Below are 18,154 nucleotides of genomic sequence, written 5' to 3' on the forward strand. Positions count from 1 at the left end.
GTGGCTCTGCACAGCTCCTGCCAGGAGGGCACAGCCGGGCTGGACTGGGAACAGGGACAGGAGGAGGGGGAACGGCCCCAGGCTGGGCCAGGGCAGCTCAGGGGGGATGTTAAGGAATATTTCTGCACTGGGAGTTGTGCAGCCCTGGCACAGCTGCCCAGGCAGTGCTGGGGTCCCCATCCCTGGAGGGGTTGAACAGCCCTGTGCATGCAGCACTGGGGGACAGGGGCTGGGGTGGCCCTGCATGCTGGGGCCGTTGGGCTGGGTGTTCTCATGGTTCCATGACATCACGGGCAGGTCACAGAGGCCGCGGGCTCTGTTCCGTGTGCCGTGGCCCCACACACAGGGTGAGGGGCTGCTCCTGAGCTCAGGCTGCAGCACAGCGAGTGCTCTGCCAGAGGAGCCCCCTGAAACTCCCTGCTGCTGGCCTTGGCTCTGTCCTGTCCAGCTGTCCAGCGTCCCCACGGCTGGGGGATGTCCAGCTGTGGCACGGACACTCCGTTGCATTGCTCAGATGCTCCCTGGCTCCCCTTATAGACTGGCTTGGTGGTGTAAAAATGAAGGGATTTCCCCTGTTATCTCGGTGAGCTGCTCAGGTCTATGAGGAGGAGACAGGAGCTGAAGTAAGTGTGGGAAAGAAATGAGGAGGGAGCAGGAGCGAGGCCACTGAGGTGTTGGAGCGTGTCCAGACGAGGGAACGGAGCTGGGGAAGGGTCTGAACCATAAATCCTGTGAGGAGCTGCTGAGGGAGCTGGGAAGGGCTCAGCCTGGAGCACAGGAGGCTCGGGGGGACCCTGTGGCTCTGCACAGCTCCTGCCAGGAGGGCACAGCCGGGGGATCAGGCTGGGAACAGGGACAGGAGGAGAGGGAACTGGGCCAAGGGAGGCTCAGGGTGGATATCAAGGAAAGTTTCATCATGGAAAGGGCTGTCCAGCCGTGGCACAGCTGCCCAGGGCAGTGCTGGGGACCCTGCAGAGATTTACCAGCCCTGTGGATGTGGCCCCTGGCACAGTGGTGGCCTTGCAGTGCTGGGGACAGTCTGACTGAGCTGGCCGCTGATGGAAGGGCTGAGCACGGCCCTGTGGGAAATGAGCCCCGTGTTTGCTGGCGGTTCCAGTGAATATTCCATCAGTAATTCTGTGTAACACCGTGTTTCACCCTTGGCAATACCCACAGGGCGCTTCCCTTGCTAAGCCTGGCAGCAGTGTCAGTGCTCGGGTCATTCCTCGTTAGCTGCAGCACCTTGTGTGAGACTGAGACTGACCTGGGAACAAACACTGCTGTGTAACAGGTTTTCAAAAACATTATCGGTGTTTCCCTGTCTGTGACTCACCCAGTGCCACCATTGCCTTTTCCTGAGCAGCATACCTGTTGTGACAGTGCCTGTATGCTAAATGTTGCAGATTGTTTATTCTGTCTCTGCAGCAATCACATCCACACTAAATGGACTCCAGAAAGGCAACTTACATGTTAAATGCTATGTTTATTCTGTCTGTGCAGCAATCAGATCTACACTAAACGGACTCCAGAAAGGCAGGCACTGATTCCTATAATGATAAGTGTACAATTTTCTATAAAAATCTGGGATTTGTCATGATTTCAGCTAGGAAAGGCAAATTACTTTATTTCTGTGCATTGCACCTCAGATGGATTTCTTGCTACTTCATTTTTCTGCCCCTGATCCATCATAAGCATGATTTTAATCAGGAGGAGTCCCCTTGAACGCAGCCCAGCTCCAGGCAGCTGCAGAGGGCACGTCCCCAGCCCAGAGAACAGTGACATTGGGTGTGACAGTACCAGCAGCCCACTTGGAGGCTGGAGATAAATGGGATGCATTCCCTGGAATGGCCTTTAATGGATGCTGCCGTTGCAGGAGTGTTCCCAAGGTCTGGTGTGGTTCCCAGACTCAGCTCTGCTGGAGCTCAGTTTGGGTTCCTCTGCAGAGCTGCCCTGTCCTCACCCCTGAGTGCACAGGCTCCTGATTCCTGCTGTGAGCACTCAGCAGGAATTCACATTTGTGCCTCAGCCCAAGTTTAATGTGGAGACTTGCAGTGGAGGGGTTTGAGGAACAGAGAGAGGAAGGAACTTCCTGGGTCACAGAGTCCAGTCATTTGGAGCTGGAGACAACAGGCACCCTACAATCAGTGCTTTCATCAGGGCAGGTGACACCCTGCTGCTTGACAAGGTGTCATTGTTCTCGGCTTGGACTCCGTGACCTGAGAGGTGCTTTCTGCCCTGGACAGCCCTGTCATTCTGAGCAGGTCGGGGTTTCCTGCCTGTGCCAGCTGTACCAGGGCTGTGCCAGGCTCACTGATGGGCTGGGTGCTGTACCAGGGCTGTGCCAGGCTCAGTGCTGTACCCATGGATGTGCTGGGTGCTGTACCCATGGATATGCCAGGCTCAGTGCTGTACCCATGGGTGTGCTGGGTGCTGTACCCATGGATATGCCAGGCTCAGTGCTGTACCCATGGGTGTGCTGGGTGCTGTACCAGCGCTGTGCCAGGCTCAGTGCTGTACCATGGATGTGCTGGGTGCTGTACCAGGGCTGTGCCAGGCTCAGTGCTGTACCATGGATGTGCTGGGTGCTGTACCAGGGCTGTGCCAGGCTCACTGATGTGCTGGGTGCTGTACCAGGGCTGTGCCAGGCCCAGGGCTGTACCATGGATGTGCTGGGTGCTGTACCAGGGCAGTGCCAGGCCCAGTGCTGTACCAAGGCTGTGCCAGGCCCAGGGCTGTACCATGGATGTGGTGGGTGCTGTACCAGGGCTGTGCCAGGCTCACTGATGTGCTGGGTGCTGTACCAGGGCAGTGCCAGGCTCAGTGCTGTACCATGGATGTGCTGGGTGCTGTACCAAGGCTGTGCCAGGCCCAGTGCTGTACCATGGATGTGCTGGGTGCTGTACCAGGGCAGTGCCAGGCCCAGTGCTGTACCATGGATGTGCTGGGTGCTGTACCAAGGCTGTGCCAGGCCCAGGGCTGTACCATGGATGTGCTGGGTGCTGTACCAGGGCTGTGCCAGGCTCACTGATGTGCTGGGTGCTGTACCAGGGCTGTGCCAGGTCAGTGCTGTACCATGGATGTGCTGGGTGCTGTACCAGGGCTGTGCCAGGCTCAGTGCTGTACCCATGGATGTACTGGGTGCTGTACCATGGATGTGCTGGGTGCTGTACCCATGGATGTGCTGGGTGCTGTACCAGGGCTGTGCCAGGCCCAGTGCTGTACCATGGATGTGCTGGGTGCTGTACCAAGGCTGTGCCAGGCCCAGTGCTGTACCATGGATGTGCTGGGTGCTGTACCAGGGCTGTGCCAGGCCCAGTGCTGTACCCATGGATGTGCTGGGTGCTGTGCCCATGGCAGGTTCCACAGTTTGTCCCCCTGGCAGCGTGGTGCCCTCCTGAGCACACAGCTCCGTGCTGGAGCGTGCCATGCACCGGGAGCACCACCGGCCTCACATCACCCTTGAGATTCGGGAGCTGCAGCTTTACCACGTTCCCTCATGAGGGATTTTTCCCCTTTTCCCTGTGCAGCTTTCCATGTGGTACCCATGAAGATGAGGCTGAGGACACGGAAAGCTTCCCAGCAGTCCAACCAGCTCCACACGCAGCGGGCGCTGCGGGCCAAGCGGAAACACTCGGAGGTGGAGGAGCCCTTAGCTGGCGGCGGGGGAAAGCCACCCAAAAATGAGACGGGCCTCTTGTCTTCGATCAAAAAGTTCATTAAAGGAAGCACACCCAAGGTACGCCGCCTGCAGGGCCCTGCTTTGCTCTCAAGTGGGTCGTAATCTCCTCAAGTTTGATTGAAATCCAGTTCTGTTGAGAATTAATCGTGTGGTGGAAGCAAAACGTAAAGAGTTGGAAGGCAACAGGTGCCTGTGAGTTGTGTCAGGTAAAGCTGACTTTGAAACCTTCAGGAGTCAATTGTAGGTGTATTCAACAGTCCAATAAATCACAGGCTTTATTGCCTGGTGTTTCTTTGTGAAAATGTCAAATAAATGCGGTACATTTTTCATTTCTACTTTAACGATTCCTTGGATCCAAACTCAAGGAATTACCAGTACCAACAACTTAGAAAAGCCAGTCTGTAAGCATTAATTTCTTGACTATTTCTGGCAATTTTATTCAAGATTGTTCAGGAGTCATTTAATCAATGAGGGTCAAACCTCACAAATCCAAGTGCCATGGAATTGATGCAGCTGCTCAGGGATTCCTGCAGTGAGCACTTCCCTGCTTGGAGCATCACATCCAGGTTTTGCTGGGGAAAACCACAAAATCTCACATCTTGGTGCAGCTAGAGAGCTGAGCTTTACTGATCTGCACATGGGAGCACCTGTTGCGTGTGCTGCATGGATATTCGAGGGTGGAAAATATATATATACAAACACATACACATATATAAATTAAAAATATAAATCTATATATAAAAACTTTTAAGGCTGAATGTAACCTTGCAATTACTTCAAAAACTGGCTTTTTTTCTCTAGATGGAGGCCAGTTAAAAACCCCACATCATCCATCCATCCATCCATCCCAGCGGTTCAGATACTGCCATTATGTAACTGCAGATTCGAAAGAAGAGTATCCAGGAAGTCAGAACTAATTTACAATGTATCCCAGATCAGCTCTGTGATAAATAAAAATCTGATAAAATTTCAACATTTTATCGACTTGTCGTAGGTGTTTTGGGGGAAAAGGGTAAGAAACCTGCCATAAACCTGCCATATGCCTGCACATACAGCCATGCACAGAAGATGTGCAGAACTGTTTGGTTCTGTCTCATTGCCATGAGTGCTGCAGTCACTTATTCCCAGGTAAGGAGAATCCTTGGATTTTTCACAGCTCAGTTTTGCCCTGTACTCATATGGATTGTCACATTGGACATTGTTGGGCAGTGCACCTGTTGTGTGTTTAGCAGGCAGAGAAATCAAGTTTCAGGTAATTTTAGTTGCTTTGTCTGCATTTCCCAGCCTCTGCAGCACTGGAATATTTAGCTTGGCTGTAAGGACAATATTTCTACTACAGCAGCTCTATGTACAGTTTTGATTCGCCATACTTTGATTTAGTTTAAACTCACATAAGATCCCAGCTGGCCAACCCCTTGTTGCACGTTCTGCACCTGGAAGTGGAGCAGCAAAGGGATCTTTGGTGAACTCTCTCCAGGAGATGACATTCTCTGGTCTGTTCCGTGGCAAAAGGCACTGCTCAGCACGTTTGTTTCTCCCCTCTTTTGTATTTTAAGGAAGAAAGAGAAAATCCCCCCAAGAGGAGTCGGATTGAGCGGGATATCGATAACAACTTGATCACCTCCACGCCCCAGGCAGGAGAGAAGCCCAACAAACAGCTGTCACGCGTGCGGCGGAAAAGTCAGCTCAATGGAGGTGGGTGATGGCAGGGCAGGGCAATGTGGGCACTGTGGGGCACTGCAGGGCAGGGCACTGTGGGGCATTGCAGGACAGGGCAGCTCTGCCCCTCCAGCTGGGCACTGACCCAGCGCCCTGCTTGCCCCTCTGGCTGCCTGCAGGGAGAACAGGGCTGAGCTGATCACAGCCAAACACAATTTCCAGGGTGAGCAACACTTCCACCTTTCACTGTGTATCTGTGAGAACCGTTTGGATCAGCAGCTGCTGCTGCTTTGCAGCTAATTTAACTTTTTTTTGTTGTTTTTAATTATTGTTCTGAAAGTCCCATTATAATTTGATTTAGCTCTTCTGTTTTTTCTCACAAATAAGAGGGAAACATGACCTCCCAGCTCCTGACTTTTGTGGAAGTAAGCAGGCATCATTAGATGGTGAAAGCTCTTGTCAAACACACACAGGTTTCTGTCAGAGCTGTGAGATGAGGATTTGAGTTGTGGCATGAGAGATCACCCTTGTCACATGTCAGATGTGGAACGTGGATGTTCATTTAATTCTGTCCTGTGTTATCTGTGATCACAACTGACAATTCCCTCCCTCCCAAGCTGTGGCTGTGCCCGTGTGTGTGTGTGGAGAGGAACAAACTCCAAACTCGGGGCTCTGGAGCAGCTGCAGGCTCAGCCAGGCAGTTGTGACCCTTTCTGGTGCCTCCCTCTAGTGGAGTGCTGGCACTGGCAGCTCCGGGCTGCCTCCACCGAATCGCTGCCAGGATCTCCACTCTGCTGCTGCCCCATCTGCACAGGAGCTTCTGAGGGTGTTGAGAATGGGCATTTTAGGTTTGTGCTGGTAGGAAGCTGCTGACTCTCATGGACCCAGCTGAGCCATGAACAAGAGTACACCCCTAGAATGCAAATGCTGGCCATAAAAGAACAGAGGCACCTGAAGCCCAGCTGGGTGGTGTTAAAACTCATATTTTTTCTTTTCTAGAAGCTGGAAGTTATGAGATGACGAACCAACACGTAAAGCAAAATGGAAAATTGGAAGATAACCCCACCACAGGCAGTCCCCCGCGAACAACGTTACTGGGAACCATATTTTCTCCTGTTTTCAATTTTTTTTCACCAGCAAATAAAAATGGTGAGTATTATTCAAAAAGCCAATACCTTAAAGCTGAGAGTGATAGAGTTTTGTATGAAATAGCTGCTTTGAGTGACAGTACACTTTTCATTCTGGCTTACAAACCAAGAGTTACTGCTGGCAGGCAAAAAGGCTCCTTTGGTCTTGGATGGGTTGGTGGTTAGTGAAAGAAGCTTACAAGCATTAGAACATTTCTTTCATGGGTGCATTTATTGGTGCACCTTTCATTAAAAAAGAAAATAGGGAGAAGGAAAAACAAAGGGATTACATTCCTTGTCCCAGACGTGTTTTAAAGTCATTGTCATGGTCTTCAGTTTGGTTCTTACTTTTGTGGCGTGAATCTGTGCAGGTATCTTTATTTATTCTGAGACTCGGTGTGTGTGTGTGTGGTTTGTAGTGAGTGAGTGAGCTCAGCCCCAGGTAAGGGTGTTTGCAATGTGCCCCAGGTAAGGGTGTTTGTTTGCAATGTGCCCCAGGAACGTCGGGCTCCGACTCGCCGGGCCAGGCCGTGGAGGCTGAGGAGATCGTGAAGCAGCTGGACATGGAGCAGGTGGACGAGATCACCACGAGCACGGCCACCTCCACCAACGGCGCCGCCTTCCCCGCGCAGCCCGGCCAGGGCAGGGCCCTCAACAACGGCCTGGGCGAGCCCGAGGAGCCGGGGGACCGCGACCTGCCCCCGCTCACCGGTAAGGGACGGGGACACGGGGATCCTGGGGGACACGGGGATGCTGGGGGGACACGGGGATCCTGGGGGACATGGGGATGCTGGGGGACATGGGGATCCTGGGGGGGGACATGGGAATCCTGGGGGGACACGGGGATGCTGGGGGGACACAGGGATCCTGGGGGGACACAGGGATCCTGGGGGACATGGGGATCCTGAGGGACACGGGGATCCTGGGGGACATGGTGATCCTGAGGGGCACAGGGATCCTGGGGGATATGGGGATCCTGGGGGGACACAGGGATGCTGGGGGGACACGGGGATCCTGGGGGACATGGGGATCCTGGGGGACGTGGTAATCCTGAGGGACATGGTGATCCTGAGGGACACGGGGATCCTGGAGAGTTGCAGTGATCCTGGGGGGACACCGTGATCCTGGGGGGACACGGGGATCCTGGGGGGACATGGTAATCCTGAGGAACATGGTGATCCTGAGGGACACGGGGATCCTGGGGGACACAGTGATCCTGGGGGACACGGGGATCCTGGGGGACACGGGGATCCTGGGGGGACACAATGGTCCTGAGGGGCACAGGGATCCTGGGGGACACCGTGATCCTGGGGGGACACGAGGATCCTGGGGGGAAAATGGTGATCCTGGGGGACATGGTAATCCTGAGGGACACGGGGATCCTGGGGGGTCACAGTGGTCCTGGGGGACACAGTGATGCTGGGGGAACACGGGGCTCCTGGGGGGACAGCGCCTCAGCAGGGACTCGTGTCCCACCTGTCCCTGGGTAAGGGACAGGAACAGGGACAGTGCCTGTACCACAGGACAGGGAAGGGCTGATCCCAGGGAATCCAGCGCCTCAGCAGCGGCTCTCAGTCCACCTCGGAGCGTGCAGACAGTGTTAATACTGATTTTTGTGGTTGGTAGGCAGATCTGGTTTGGGCACCAAAGACACAGTTTTGGCAGGACTTAGCTGTTCCTGCTGTAACTCAGGTGGCCTCGTAACTCTTCTTCCCGTGGAAGCAGAGATTCCAGAGGAAAGGAATTGCTATTAACACTGAACTTGCACACTCTGGACTTGCTGATCTCCAAAGATGTTTGCTACATTTTGATGTCTTGCATTAGAAGCACGTGGTAAATGAGAAACACACAGATCCTCCATTCATTTTCCATATTATCTTCAGAAGACAACATCTTTTTTTTGACAAAAGTTCAGCTTCTGTGTGCATGGGCAGCACCAGATCCTGAGCTGAACCCTCCCCAGAGCCTCCAGGCTGTCCTGGATGAGCAGCTTTGCCTTAGGGTGGATGTGACCTCTGAGCAGGGGCTGCAGGGACACTGTGCCCCTCTTTTCCTGCCCCGAGTCTCGAGTGCAAATGTCACTTTAAGGAACTGCACTAATAAGACCAGCTCTTGTGGTTTTTTGTTTTATTTTTTGTTTTGGTCATTTTCGTTGAATTTCAGCACCAGTATCTCCAGACAGTGGCTACTCATCAGCTCATGCAGAAGCCACCTATGAAGAGGACTGGGAAGTCTTTGATCCGTAAGTGCCAGTGTTTCTGCTGGAAATAGTAAATTCATCATTTGGGGTGTTGAATTAAGATACTTCTGTTTAAATTGGATCATTTTCATGTTATGATAACGAACTCCAAAAGCTCTGAGCTTAAATTAAAAAAAAATGTGTATGCTCATGTGGGGTTTATTTCAATTTAAAATACTTACTTCTGGTACCTTAAATATTTCAAATATTAAGTTGGGCTACAACATTGCAGTTCAATAGTGTACATTTTTATAGCAAAATCTGTTTTCTTTTCAGATACTATTTCATCAAACATGTCCCCCCACTAACAGAAGAGCAGCTGAACAGGAAACCAGCTCTCCCACTGAAAACCAGAAGCACACCAGAGTTCTCATTAGTTCTAGACTTGGTAAATACCTTTATAAACACGAACCAGAGCAGGGGAATGGAGCATTTCCCTTATTTTGTTCATTGTGGAAATCAGTTATGCTTGCTTTAAACAAAGACTGCTGAATGTTGCATAATTTTAGTTAAAAATAGTTGAAAAAGAATTAATTGTGGTAGGAATAGAATGTGAGCTGCGTTTGTCAAATACTTACATCCTGCTTTTTTTAAAAAAGGAAGGCATTACAGTTTTAACATCTCAAACATTTATCTGTCCCCATAAAGCTTTCCTAAATCCAAGATGGGAAAAATGAGATGGAATATATAGGAAAATTCAGTTACAAGTGCCTTTCATCAACACTGATGAAAAATTAAACTTTTACTTTTTAGAACATTCTTAAGGGGCACAAATCCACTTTTTGAAATACTCTGTATGATATATTTGTCTTTATGATGGTTTGTTTCAGTGTCTCTGTTTTGAAGGTTGTTTCAGGCCCTGTTAATGGTGGTGTGGTTTTTTTGAGCAGCATCCCTGTGATCACAGGGATGGGTGGATTGTTCACACTGAAAGATACAGGCTGGAACTGAATGAGAGATAAATGTCTCTGAAAAATAACATGTCTGTTTATAACTACACCCCCAGCACACAGTTTTACTGAAAATTTTAAAAAATTACAAGAATAATGAAATGTTTAATTCATCCTTAGAATTTTCTTCAATCTTGACAGCACTTGCATGAAAGTCCAATTTCCATTCTAAATAAACCTGCTTTAAAATGAACAAAAAATGCAGAAAACTACTTCTATTTTCCACATTGTTTTTTCACACTCTTTTCTTTCTTTTATGTAACTTTTTCTCTAGGATGAAACATTAGTGCACTGTAGTCTAAATGAATTAGAAGATGCTGCACTCACTTTTCCAGTTCTTTTTCAAGATGTCATTTACCAGGTAAATAGAGAAACACAAACTTTTTTGATTTTGTTTTGTGGGATCCCTTGCTGTGTGCAGTTGTTCTCAGCTTGTTTACCAGGTAAATAGAGAAACACAAACTTTCTGATTTTGTTTTGTGGGATTCCTTGCTGTGTGCAGTTGTTCTCAGCTTGTTGGAAGAGGGAGAAGCAGCAGCCTGGCATTTACACCTGTGTGGTGATGTGGTGTCAGATCTGGCAGGAAATTGTGTATTCACTGAAGCTGTTCCCCTTTCAGCTCCTCCTGTGAGCCCAAATCCTGTGCTGGAGTCAGGGAGGCAGAGCCCTCCTGCCTGGGGCTCTTGTGACTCCACAGCTTACAGGGAATGGCTGCTCTGTGTGCAGTTCTGTGCTGCTGGTGCTTGAGTTTATGGAATTGTACAAACAGCTGGAGACTTTTTTAAATCACTCTGACATCCCCAGCCTCAGGTAGTTGTGGGTGGTTATTCAGAAGAGGATTTATTTCTTGTGTCCAGGGCTTGAGCTGGTGCTGCCCTGCTGGTGAGAGCCAAGTCAGGGTGTTTGGTCAAAGCAACCAGTTTCATTTTTATAACACAGAGCTTGTCCAACATCTGTATTTTATTCATTTTTTTCCTGATTCCACCCAGTTTTCCATGAGAATGTTCAGGCTGCTGTCAGTGTGTTACTGCTCCCTCTGAGCTGCTCAGGCTGGGAGCTGCTGGAGCATTGGTGTCCCTGGGGTGCTGCTACACAGGACCCTGATCCTTGCTGTTTGTTTGTTTGTTTGTTTGGGATGCTGACCCTGTGGGCAGGGTCGTGGGAGGGTGCAGGATGCTGAAGCCTTTCTGGGTGGTGCTTACCCTGGGGGGGACTGGAAGGTGCCCCCTTGCTGAAGCCCCTCTGTGGTGCTGATCCTGGAGGGGGCTGGAAGCTGCCCCGTTGCTGAAGCCCCTCTGTGTGGTGCTGGGGGGCTGGAAGCTGCCCCTTGCTGAAGCCCCTCTGTGTGTGATGCTCACCCTGGAGGGGCTGGAAGCTGCCCCCTTGCTGAAGCCCCTCTGTGTGTGAAGCTGCCCCTTGCTGAAGCTCCTCTGTGTGGTGCTGGGGGGCTGGAAGGTGCCCCCTTGCTGAAGCTCCTCTGTGTGGTGCTGGGGGGCTGGAAGGTGCCCCTTGCTGAAGCCCCTCTGTGTGTGAAGCTGCCCCCTTGCTGAAGCCCCTCTGTGTGGTGCTGGGGGGCTGGAAGCTGCCCCCTTGCTGAAGCCCCTCTCCGCGCAGGTGTACGTGCGGCTAAGGCCGTTCTTCCGCGAGTTCCTGGAGCGCATGTCCCAGATCTACGAGGTAAGGCTGGCACGCTGCAGCTCTCCCTTTGGCACTTCCCAACTGTCAGACCCTTCTTTCCCACACTTAACACCAATTTATCAGATCAAACCCTTTTATAACCCAACTAAAAACATTTTTTAAACTTTCGTTCTATTCTTAATCTCATATAAAAAGTGAAATAATACAAATGTTATAATTCACACCATTACAATCACAAACCAACTATTTCCTAATTACAATACACTATGCACATTTCTTAACCTATCAACTTTACCCACGCCATGTTATGAATACCTTAGAACCAATAATCTAAAATTACCCCTCACTCATAAATCTTACTACAATACATCTTTCATAATTCTATTTCTCCAAAATATCTAATCCTATTTACAAAACCACCTTTTGAAACTTACTTCTGATTCCATTTCTCTCTCAACAATATCTATCCTATTCCATAACATTTCTGTCAACATTTCTTATCTCAGTTTACATACAAATACATGCTATAAGAACATTCTATCAAACTTTAAAATTTTTCTACAACTTCATTTCCCACGACCACCTTTGAATGTCATTTTTAAAGTGTATCCACTTCCTTGTACCTCCAGCGGTGACTTTTTTCCCCTCCAATCCCCAGATTATTCTGTTTACTGCTTCTAAGAAGGTGTATGCAGACAAGTTGTTGAACATCCTGGACCCCAAAAAGCAGCTGGTCAGGTAAAACCAGAATAATGTTGTGAACAACGAGTCCTGTGCCTGCCCACTTACTGCAGTGTCTCTGACTGATCCCTTGGGGTTTGCCTGGGCTAAGAGAGGGGGAAAAATGGACTGAAGTGATGGAATTGGTGCCTTGTGCTAAAATACCTCCAGGCCAAAACCTGTCCCTGCTCAGTCTCTGTTAGGCTGGCTCGTGGGAAATGTCCTCTTGGGGATCAAAACTGTGCTCTGGAATACCCACTGCAAATAAAGGAAATTAAATGAGTGCCTGATTGCTTATAAACTTAATAACTTGAGTTATTTATTATAAATTGTGACTTGTATAGCTTTTACAGTCAGCATCCTTTTCATTCTCATTCAATCACAAAATCATTTGTCTGCTGGTTTTGTGTTGGAGCTGTTTGGTTTTTCATTTCTCAGTAGTGATCTTTGTTGGGAAGTGTTTGGCTTTTACTGGATAGGCAGAAGGAAATTCCAAGCGTGAGATTCTGTCACTGTCACCTGGCAGGGGGACTGTACCTGTCAATGGACCCAAACTGATTTTCTGCTCAGGGCTTTCCCTGTGTCCATGTGTCCATGCCAGGGAAGCCCCCCTTGGTGGGCACACCCCAGGATGGTGCCTCCATGCCAGGGAAGGCCTCTCTGGTAGGCACACCCAGAGGATGGTGCCTCCATGCCAGGGAAGCCCTCCTTGGTGGGCACACCCAGAGGATGGTGCCTCCATGCCAGGGGAGCCCTCCTTGGTGGGCACACCCCAGGATGGTGCCTCCATGCCAGGGAAGCCCTCCCTGTGGGCACACTCAGAGGATGGTGCCTCCATGCCAGGGAAGCCCTCCTTGGTGGGCACACCCCAAGATGGTGCCTCCATGCCAGGGGAGCCCTCCTTGGTGGGCACACCCAGAGGATGGTGCCTCCATGCCAGGGGAGCCCTCCTTGGTGGGCACACCCAGAGGATGGTGCCTCCATGCCAGGGAAGCCCTCCCTGTGGGCACACCCAGAGGATGGTGCCTCCATGCCAGGGAAGCCCTCCCTGTGGGCACACCCAGAGGATGGTGCCTCCATGCCAGGGAAGGCCTCCTTGGTGGGCACACCCCAGAGGATGGTGTCTCCATGCCAGGGGAGCCCTCCCTGGTGGGCACACCCAGAGGATGGTGCCTCCATGCCAGGGAAGCCCTCCTTGGTGGGCACACCCCGAGGATGGTGCCTCCATGCCAGGGGAGCCCTCCTTGGTGGGCACACCCAGAGGATGGTGTCTCCATGCCAGGGAAGCCCTCCTTGGTGGGCACACCCCGAGGATGGTGCCTCCATGCCAGGGAAGCCCTCCCTGTGGGCACACCCAGAGGATGGTGCCTCCATGCCAGGGAAGGCCTCCCTGGTGGGCACACCCCAGGATGGTGCCTCCATGCCAGGTGCTCCTGGCACAGGGCAGGCCAATGGCACGAGCAGCAGGCAGGGAGCCTGCAGGGGGGTTCCTGTGCTGCCTGGCTCTGTCTGGGGCACTGGGGCTGCGCTCACTGGGCCCAGCTCTGCCCCCAGCCCCAGTGCCTGCCAGGCCCCACACGTGTGACTCACACTCTATATATAAATGCAGCAGCTCCTTCCCCTCCATGGCAACGTGGGCAGCTCAGCTCCTGCATGGAATCAGGCACACTGTGTGCAGCTCCTGAGCATCATTTAAACATGCAGCAGCCTGGAGGGGCTGCTCTGCAGTGGGGCAGCACCAAATCTGCCTACTTTGCAATTGATGGTTCTGTGGGTATGCCATGGCATGGGAGTTTTATTCCTGATGGGTTTTCAGTCTGAGTCCTCTTAGGCAATCCATCCATTCCTTCTGGCATGAATCTCACAGGAGCAGGCTGATGGCAAAGGAAGGAGGTGATGGGATGTCTTGGCCCTAATGGGAAAGGAACTAACCGGAACTGGGTTAGTGCAAAATCGCCTGAACTGGGCATTTTACCAATAAAAAGCTCTAAAGAACAGAAAAGGGGCACAATTCTCTAACAGGAGATGGAAAGAGAAAAAAGCTGGATAATGCTTGGCAAAGCTGCATGTTGCTGGTGCAGTGTGGATGCTGTCTTTGGCCTCATTAATGAGTACTTTGCTTTAACGACAGGCATCGACTCTTCCGTGAGCATTGTGTGTGTGTACAAGGGAATTACATCAAGGATTTGAACATCCTGGGCAGAGACCTCTCCAAAACCATCATCATTGACAATTCACCGCAAGCCTTTGCTTACCAGGTGAGGGGCTGGGCCAGGGGACACCTCAGGGGCACAGGGAAGTGTAAGTCTGGGCCTTGGTATTGAGGTCTGCCAACCAAACTGTGGGGAAAACACTCAGGAATGTGTAACTTGGAAACATTCTTCCCCCAAATGCTATTTCACAAGTCTTATTTGTAGATAAATTAAACATAATGATTTTTAATAATAAATTAAACATTGATGATTTTTTTTTTTCATATTTTAACTTTAGCTTTCCAATGGAATTCCTATAGAAAGCTGGTTCATGGATAAAAATGATAATGAACTCCTAAAGTTGATTCCATTTCTGGAGAAACTAGTAGAGCTGGTAAGTGTTTGCTTTCTTGGCTTTTCCCAGAACTGTCAGTGAGTTCCTTTAATATTTTCACCTATTGTTAAGGGTTTCTGAGTCACTGAGGTTGAGGCTGGTGAAGATCCAGGGACGTGTTCACACAGCAGAGAGGGGGCTTGTCACTGCTGACTGTGCTGAAAATGCAGGGCTGTGGGATTGTGACATCAGCCATCAGGAAATTGGGAACCTCTGTGCATTTGGATGCCACAGTTGCTGGCTGTGCTGTGTGTGTTTGCTCCTGAAAGGCCAGTAAATCTCTCCTGAGCCCTTGTGGGTGCTATGGGGTTGTTCCTGAAGGTCTCCTGAAAGGCCAGTAAATCACTCCTGAGCCCTTGTGGGTGCTATGGGGTTGTTCCAACCCCTGTAGGTCTCCTGAAAGGCCAGTAAATCTCTCCTGAGCCCTTGTGGGTGCTATGGGGTTGTTCCTGAAGGTCTCTGCCATGGCATCCTCCCTGGTTTCAGTGTGTGAGCTCAGAGAGGGGTGTCAGGCCAGGAGCCCTGCTGCAGTGGGGTTCTGGCTGTGCTCATTCTCCTAATCCTTCCCTTTCCCCCACAGAACGAAGACGTCCGACCTCACATCAGAGACAGATTTCGCTTGCATGATTTGCTACCCCCCGATTAAAGCCTGTGCTCTCGCTGCCGAGGGGAGGAAATGCAGGACCCTGTTGGACTAATACAAAACATTGCCATTACTGTTGAAATTTTGCATTTTTGTACCCCGTCTTGCTTTTCTTATCTTTGGTGCCCAACAATGATCAAGGGTTACAGAAAGAGACTTTCTACACCTGAGGTTGCCGCCATCAGTACAATCCAGTACCCGCAGTAGGGAGGCTAGAACAGAAAAGTCTTTAGAACTAGTGCAACTCCAAGGAAATTTTTTATGTACAGGACATCTGCAGTTTATAAAGAAAATTCTGTTTCTGCCACCAGCAGTTTGACCTGTAGAAACACAGGATTTTATGATACAACAGAGATTGAAAACGGACTCGGATTTTCTCTCTGTTCGGTGCTCTAAGTGGGTTTGTAGCCACTTTTCTGTTACTTTTAAGATTCTCATTTCAACAGGAATGGCCAGTAAAAGTTGTTTTATTTTTCCTGTTAAGGTTTATAACCTTTTTACATTTTTGACCTGTATTAGATTAGAATTTCATTATGCATTCCTTTTAGTTGAGGCGCTTCATAGTTTTTCTGGAAATAGCCAAATTTTGTTAGTTTTTTATTAAACAGTTGGCTGGCCGTTTCCCTGCTTTGTCTGCCTGCATCCTGTATATTTGTTTAAAAATATTCTCTAGTTTTAGCCCACGTAAGTTTCATTTAGAAAGAAAAAAAAAAAAAAAAAAAAAGAAACCCTGCATTTATATTTTCTTTCTGTAATATTCTACTGTAGTCGAAAACCTTTTCAAAAAAAATCAAGAGACTGGCTAGATAAGACGAAGATAAGAACGACTAACGTTGGGAATACCCTGAACCATTGCGATGGCACGTCCTCCGGACAGAGCTCGGCTGGCAGTGGCACCACGATGGACAAGGAATACCTCACCCTCTGCCGTGCCCGGCCCGGGGCAGGGGCAGGGGCAGGGCGGGCAGCTGTGACACTCCTGCTTCCAACCGGCCTCCCCGGGGCAGGGCTGCCCTGCCATCCCACCGGTGTGCGAGGGAACGGCCCGGCCGTGGCTCTAACGCAGCCCCGGGGGACGGGGGCTTTGTGCGGAAGGTAGGGTTTGTACCAGTTAGGAAGCGTTGCCTCTCGACTGCATTACCACGCCACAGGCTCGGACTGGTTTTGTGTAAAAGATGTCACAGAACGGCACTTTTTCTAAAGAGAAGTTTGCTATTTTGTATGCTTGATAAGAAAGTACAGTATTGGAAATTAAAGGTGGACAGCTGATAATTGAGAAGTATGTCAATTAATTTTTTATGTATATTACCTGTTTACTTGTACAATTTTATTGTACAAATTACATGCAGCTTCATTTTCAAATGAGTCCTTAAAATAAGGAAAATCTTTTTAGCAAAACATTTAATTTTTGTATTTTTGATTTTAAAAGGCATGAGTTATGTCAACTTTTTCCAGTGTATTAATGAAGATTTTAACTTTTCATCAGGTTGAGTGTTTTCTTACTATATTATCTGTTGTGTATGTAGCTAGCACATGGTGTCACTGAACTGTTAAAACTTAGCATGTAGAGCAAGCCTGTTTTGTGGAAAATCCTTATTCATTAAAAACAAAATCATCATGGCAGATTTTCTGCAAAAAAAGTGAAAACATTTGCAATTCAGAATACTGATTTTTTTTGTATTTAAAGAAAGGTATTTTGCTTGCAGGAAAGAAATACTACAGATTCATTTTAATGAGAATCTTTTAAATGTATTTATCTTTAGGGCATCTGGGCATCTTTACGCTGTTTGTCTTATGTCTTTATTGAAATAAAATGTACAGAACATTACCTTTACATCTGCTTGGTGCAGCCGTGTCCCCTGGGCAGCTGATGGAGAGATGGATGGATGGACTCTGGAAGGCAGGGGCAGCTTGTGTGCAGCTGCCCCTTGCTTTGCAGCCGTTTCTCCCTCGTTCCTTGCGATGTAAATCTCACTCTGAGGGGTTTCAGTTCCCTGGTGAAGCTTTGCCTAACGGGGGATTCCTCCCAGGTTCTCCACATCACAGAAGTGCTGTGAAATTCACGGATCTGCCAGAAGGAGCCCAGCTTTAGCTCACGCCTTTTCCAGCTGTGGTGGGATGTTCGGTGTTCCAGTGACATCTCCAGCTGTGGTGGGATGTGCGGTGTTCAGTGACATCTCCAGCTGTGGTGGGATGTGCAGTGTTCCAGTGACATCTCCAGCTGTGGTGGGATGTTCAGCATTCCAGTGACATCTCCAGCTGTGGTGGGATGTGCAGTGTTCCAGTGACATCTCCAGCTGTGGTGGGATGTTCAGTGTTCCAGTGACGTCCCCAGGTCCTCTGTGGCTCCAGCCATGCCAGCAGTGCTTCCAGAGCTGAGGACACCAAAGGCACGTTGCACTTTGCAGCTGTGTGTGTGCTGTGCCCATCAGACCCGCGAGGGAAGCCCGAATGTGAAGGAGGGGATGTGCTTCTGCAGCGGCGCACAACGGGACTGACAGAGGTGCTTGGTAAACATATTAAATATTCATATTTTCCTGTGCTGCCAGCCTGGTGTTCATCACTGAACTCTGCACAGTGCCTCTGCCTCCTGCTAACCTCCCTGCTGTGGGGCAGAGTTTTCATCCACAGGTTTTACTTCTGTCCTGTTCATCTCGAGGGGGAGTTCCCTGTTCCTGTGCCCAGCTCTGGGTCAGGCTGTGTCCCCAAAGCCCCCCTGCGCCTGGGGGGCTCAGCAGGTGTGAGTGTGGCTTGTGCCCCCCAGCTGGATCTGTCCTTGTGGAATGCACCCCATCCTATTTCCAAAGTTCTGAATGATTTCCTCTGCGGTCTGTGCCAGGTTTTGGTGGCCTGTTTTCCGTGTCCCTGTGGATTCTGTTCCATGTCACGCCTCCCAGCCCTTCGGTGGCAGTG

The 18,154-nt window shown here is 50.0% G+C and overlaps 1 protein-coding gene across 1 annotated transcript in view; it reads left to right on the plus strand.

The window, feature by feature from the left end:
* CTDSPL2 (CTD small phosphatase like 2) overlaps window positions 1-17,075 on the plus strand; it is a 29,962-nt gene extending 12,887 nt beyond the window's left edge. Inside the window, exons 2-13 of the mRNA XM_074549060.1 lie at window positions 3,528-3,736; window positions 5,236-5,374; window positions 6,338-6,487; window positions 6,964-7,176; window positions 8,629-8,707; window positions 8,981-9,092; window positions 9,929-10,015; window positions 11,269-11,331; window positions 11,951-12,030; window positions 14,144-14,270; window positions 14,503-14,598; window positions 15,179-17,075. Coding sequence (XP_074405161.1) covers window positions 3,545-3,736; window positions 5,236-5,374; window positions 6,338-6,487; window positions 6,964-7,176; window positions 8,629-8,707; window positions 8,981-9,092; window positions 9,929-10,015; window positions 11,269-11,331; window positions 11,951-12,030; window positions 14,144-14,270; window positions 14,503-14,598; window positions 15,179-15,244 — 1,404 coding nt within the window. The 5' untranslated portion in view covers window positions 3,528-3,544 and the 3' untranslated portion in view covers window positions 15,245-17,075. The remainder of the gene's footprint in view (window positions 1-3,527; window positions 3,737-5,235; window positions 5,375-6,337; window positions 6,488-6,963; window positions 7,177-8,628; window positions 8,708-8,980; window positions 9,093-9,928; window positions 10,016-11,268; window positions 11,332-11,950; window positions 12,031-14,143; window positions 14,271-14,502; window positions 14,599-15,178) is intronic.
* Window positions 17,076-18,154: the final 1,079 nt, after the last annotated feature.

This window comes from Zonotrichia albicollis, chromosome 11, assembly GCF_047830755.1.
Source record: "Zonotrichia albicollis isolate bZonAlb1 chromosome 11, bZonAlb1.hap1, whole genome shotgun sequence".
Classification (NCBI taxonomy): domain Eukaryota; kingdom Metazoa; phylum Chordata; class Aves; order Passeriformes; family Passerellidae; genus Zonotrichia; species Zonotrichia albicollis.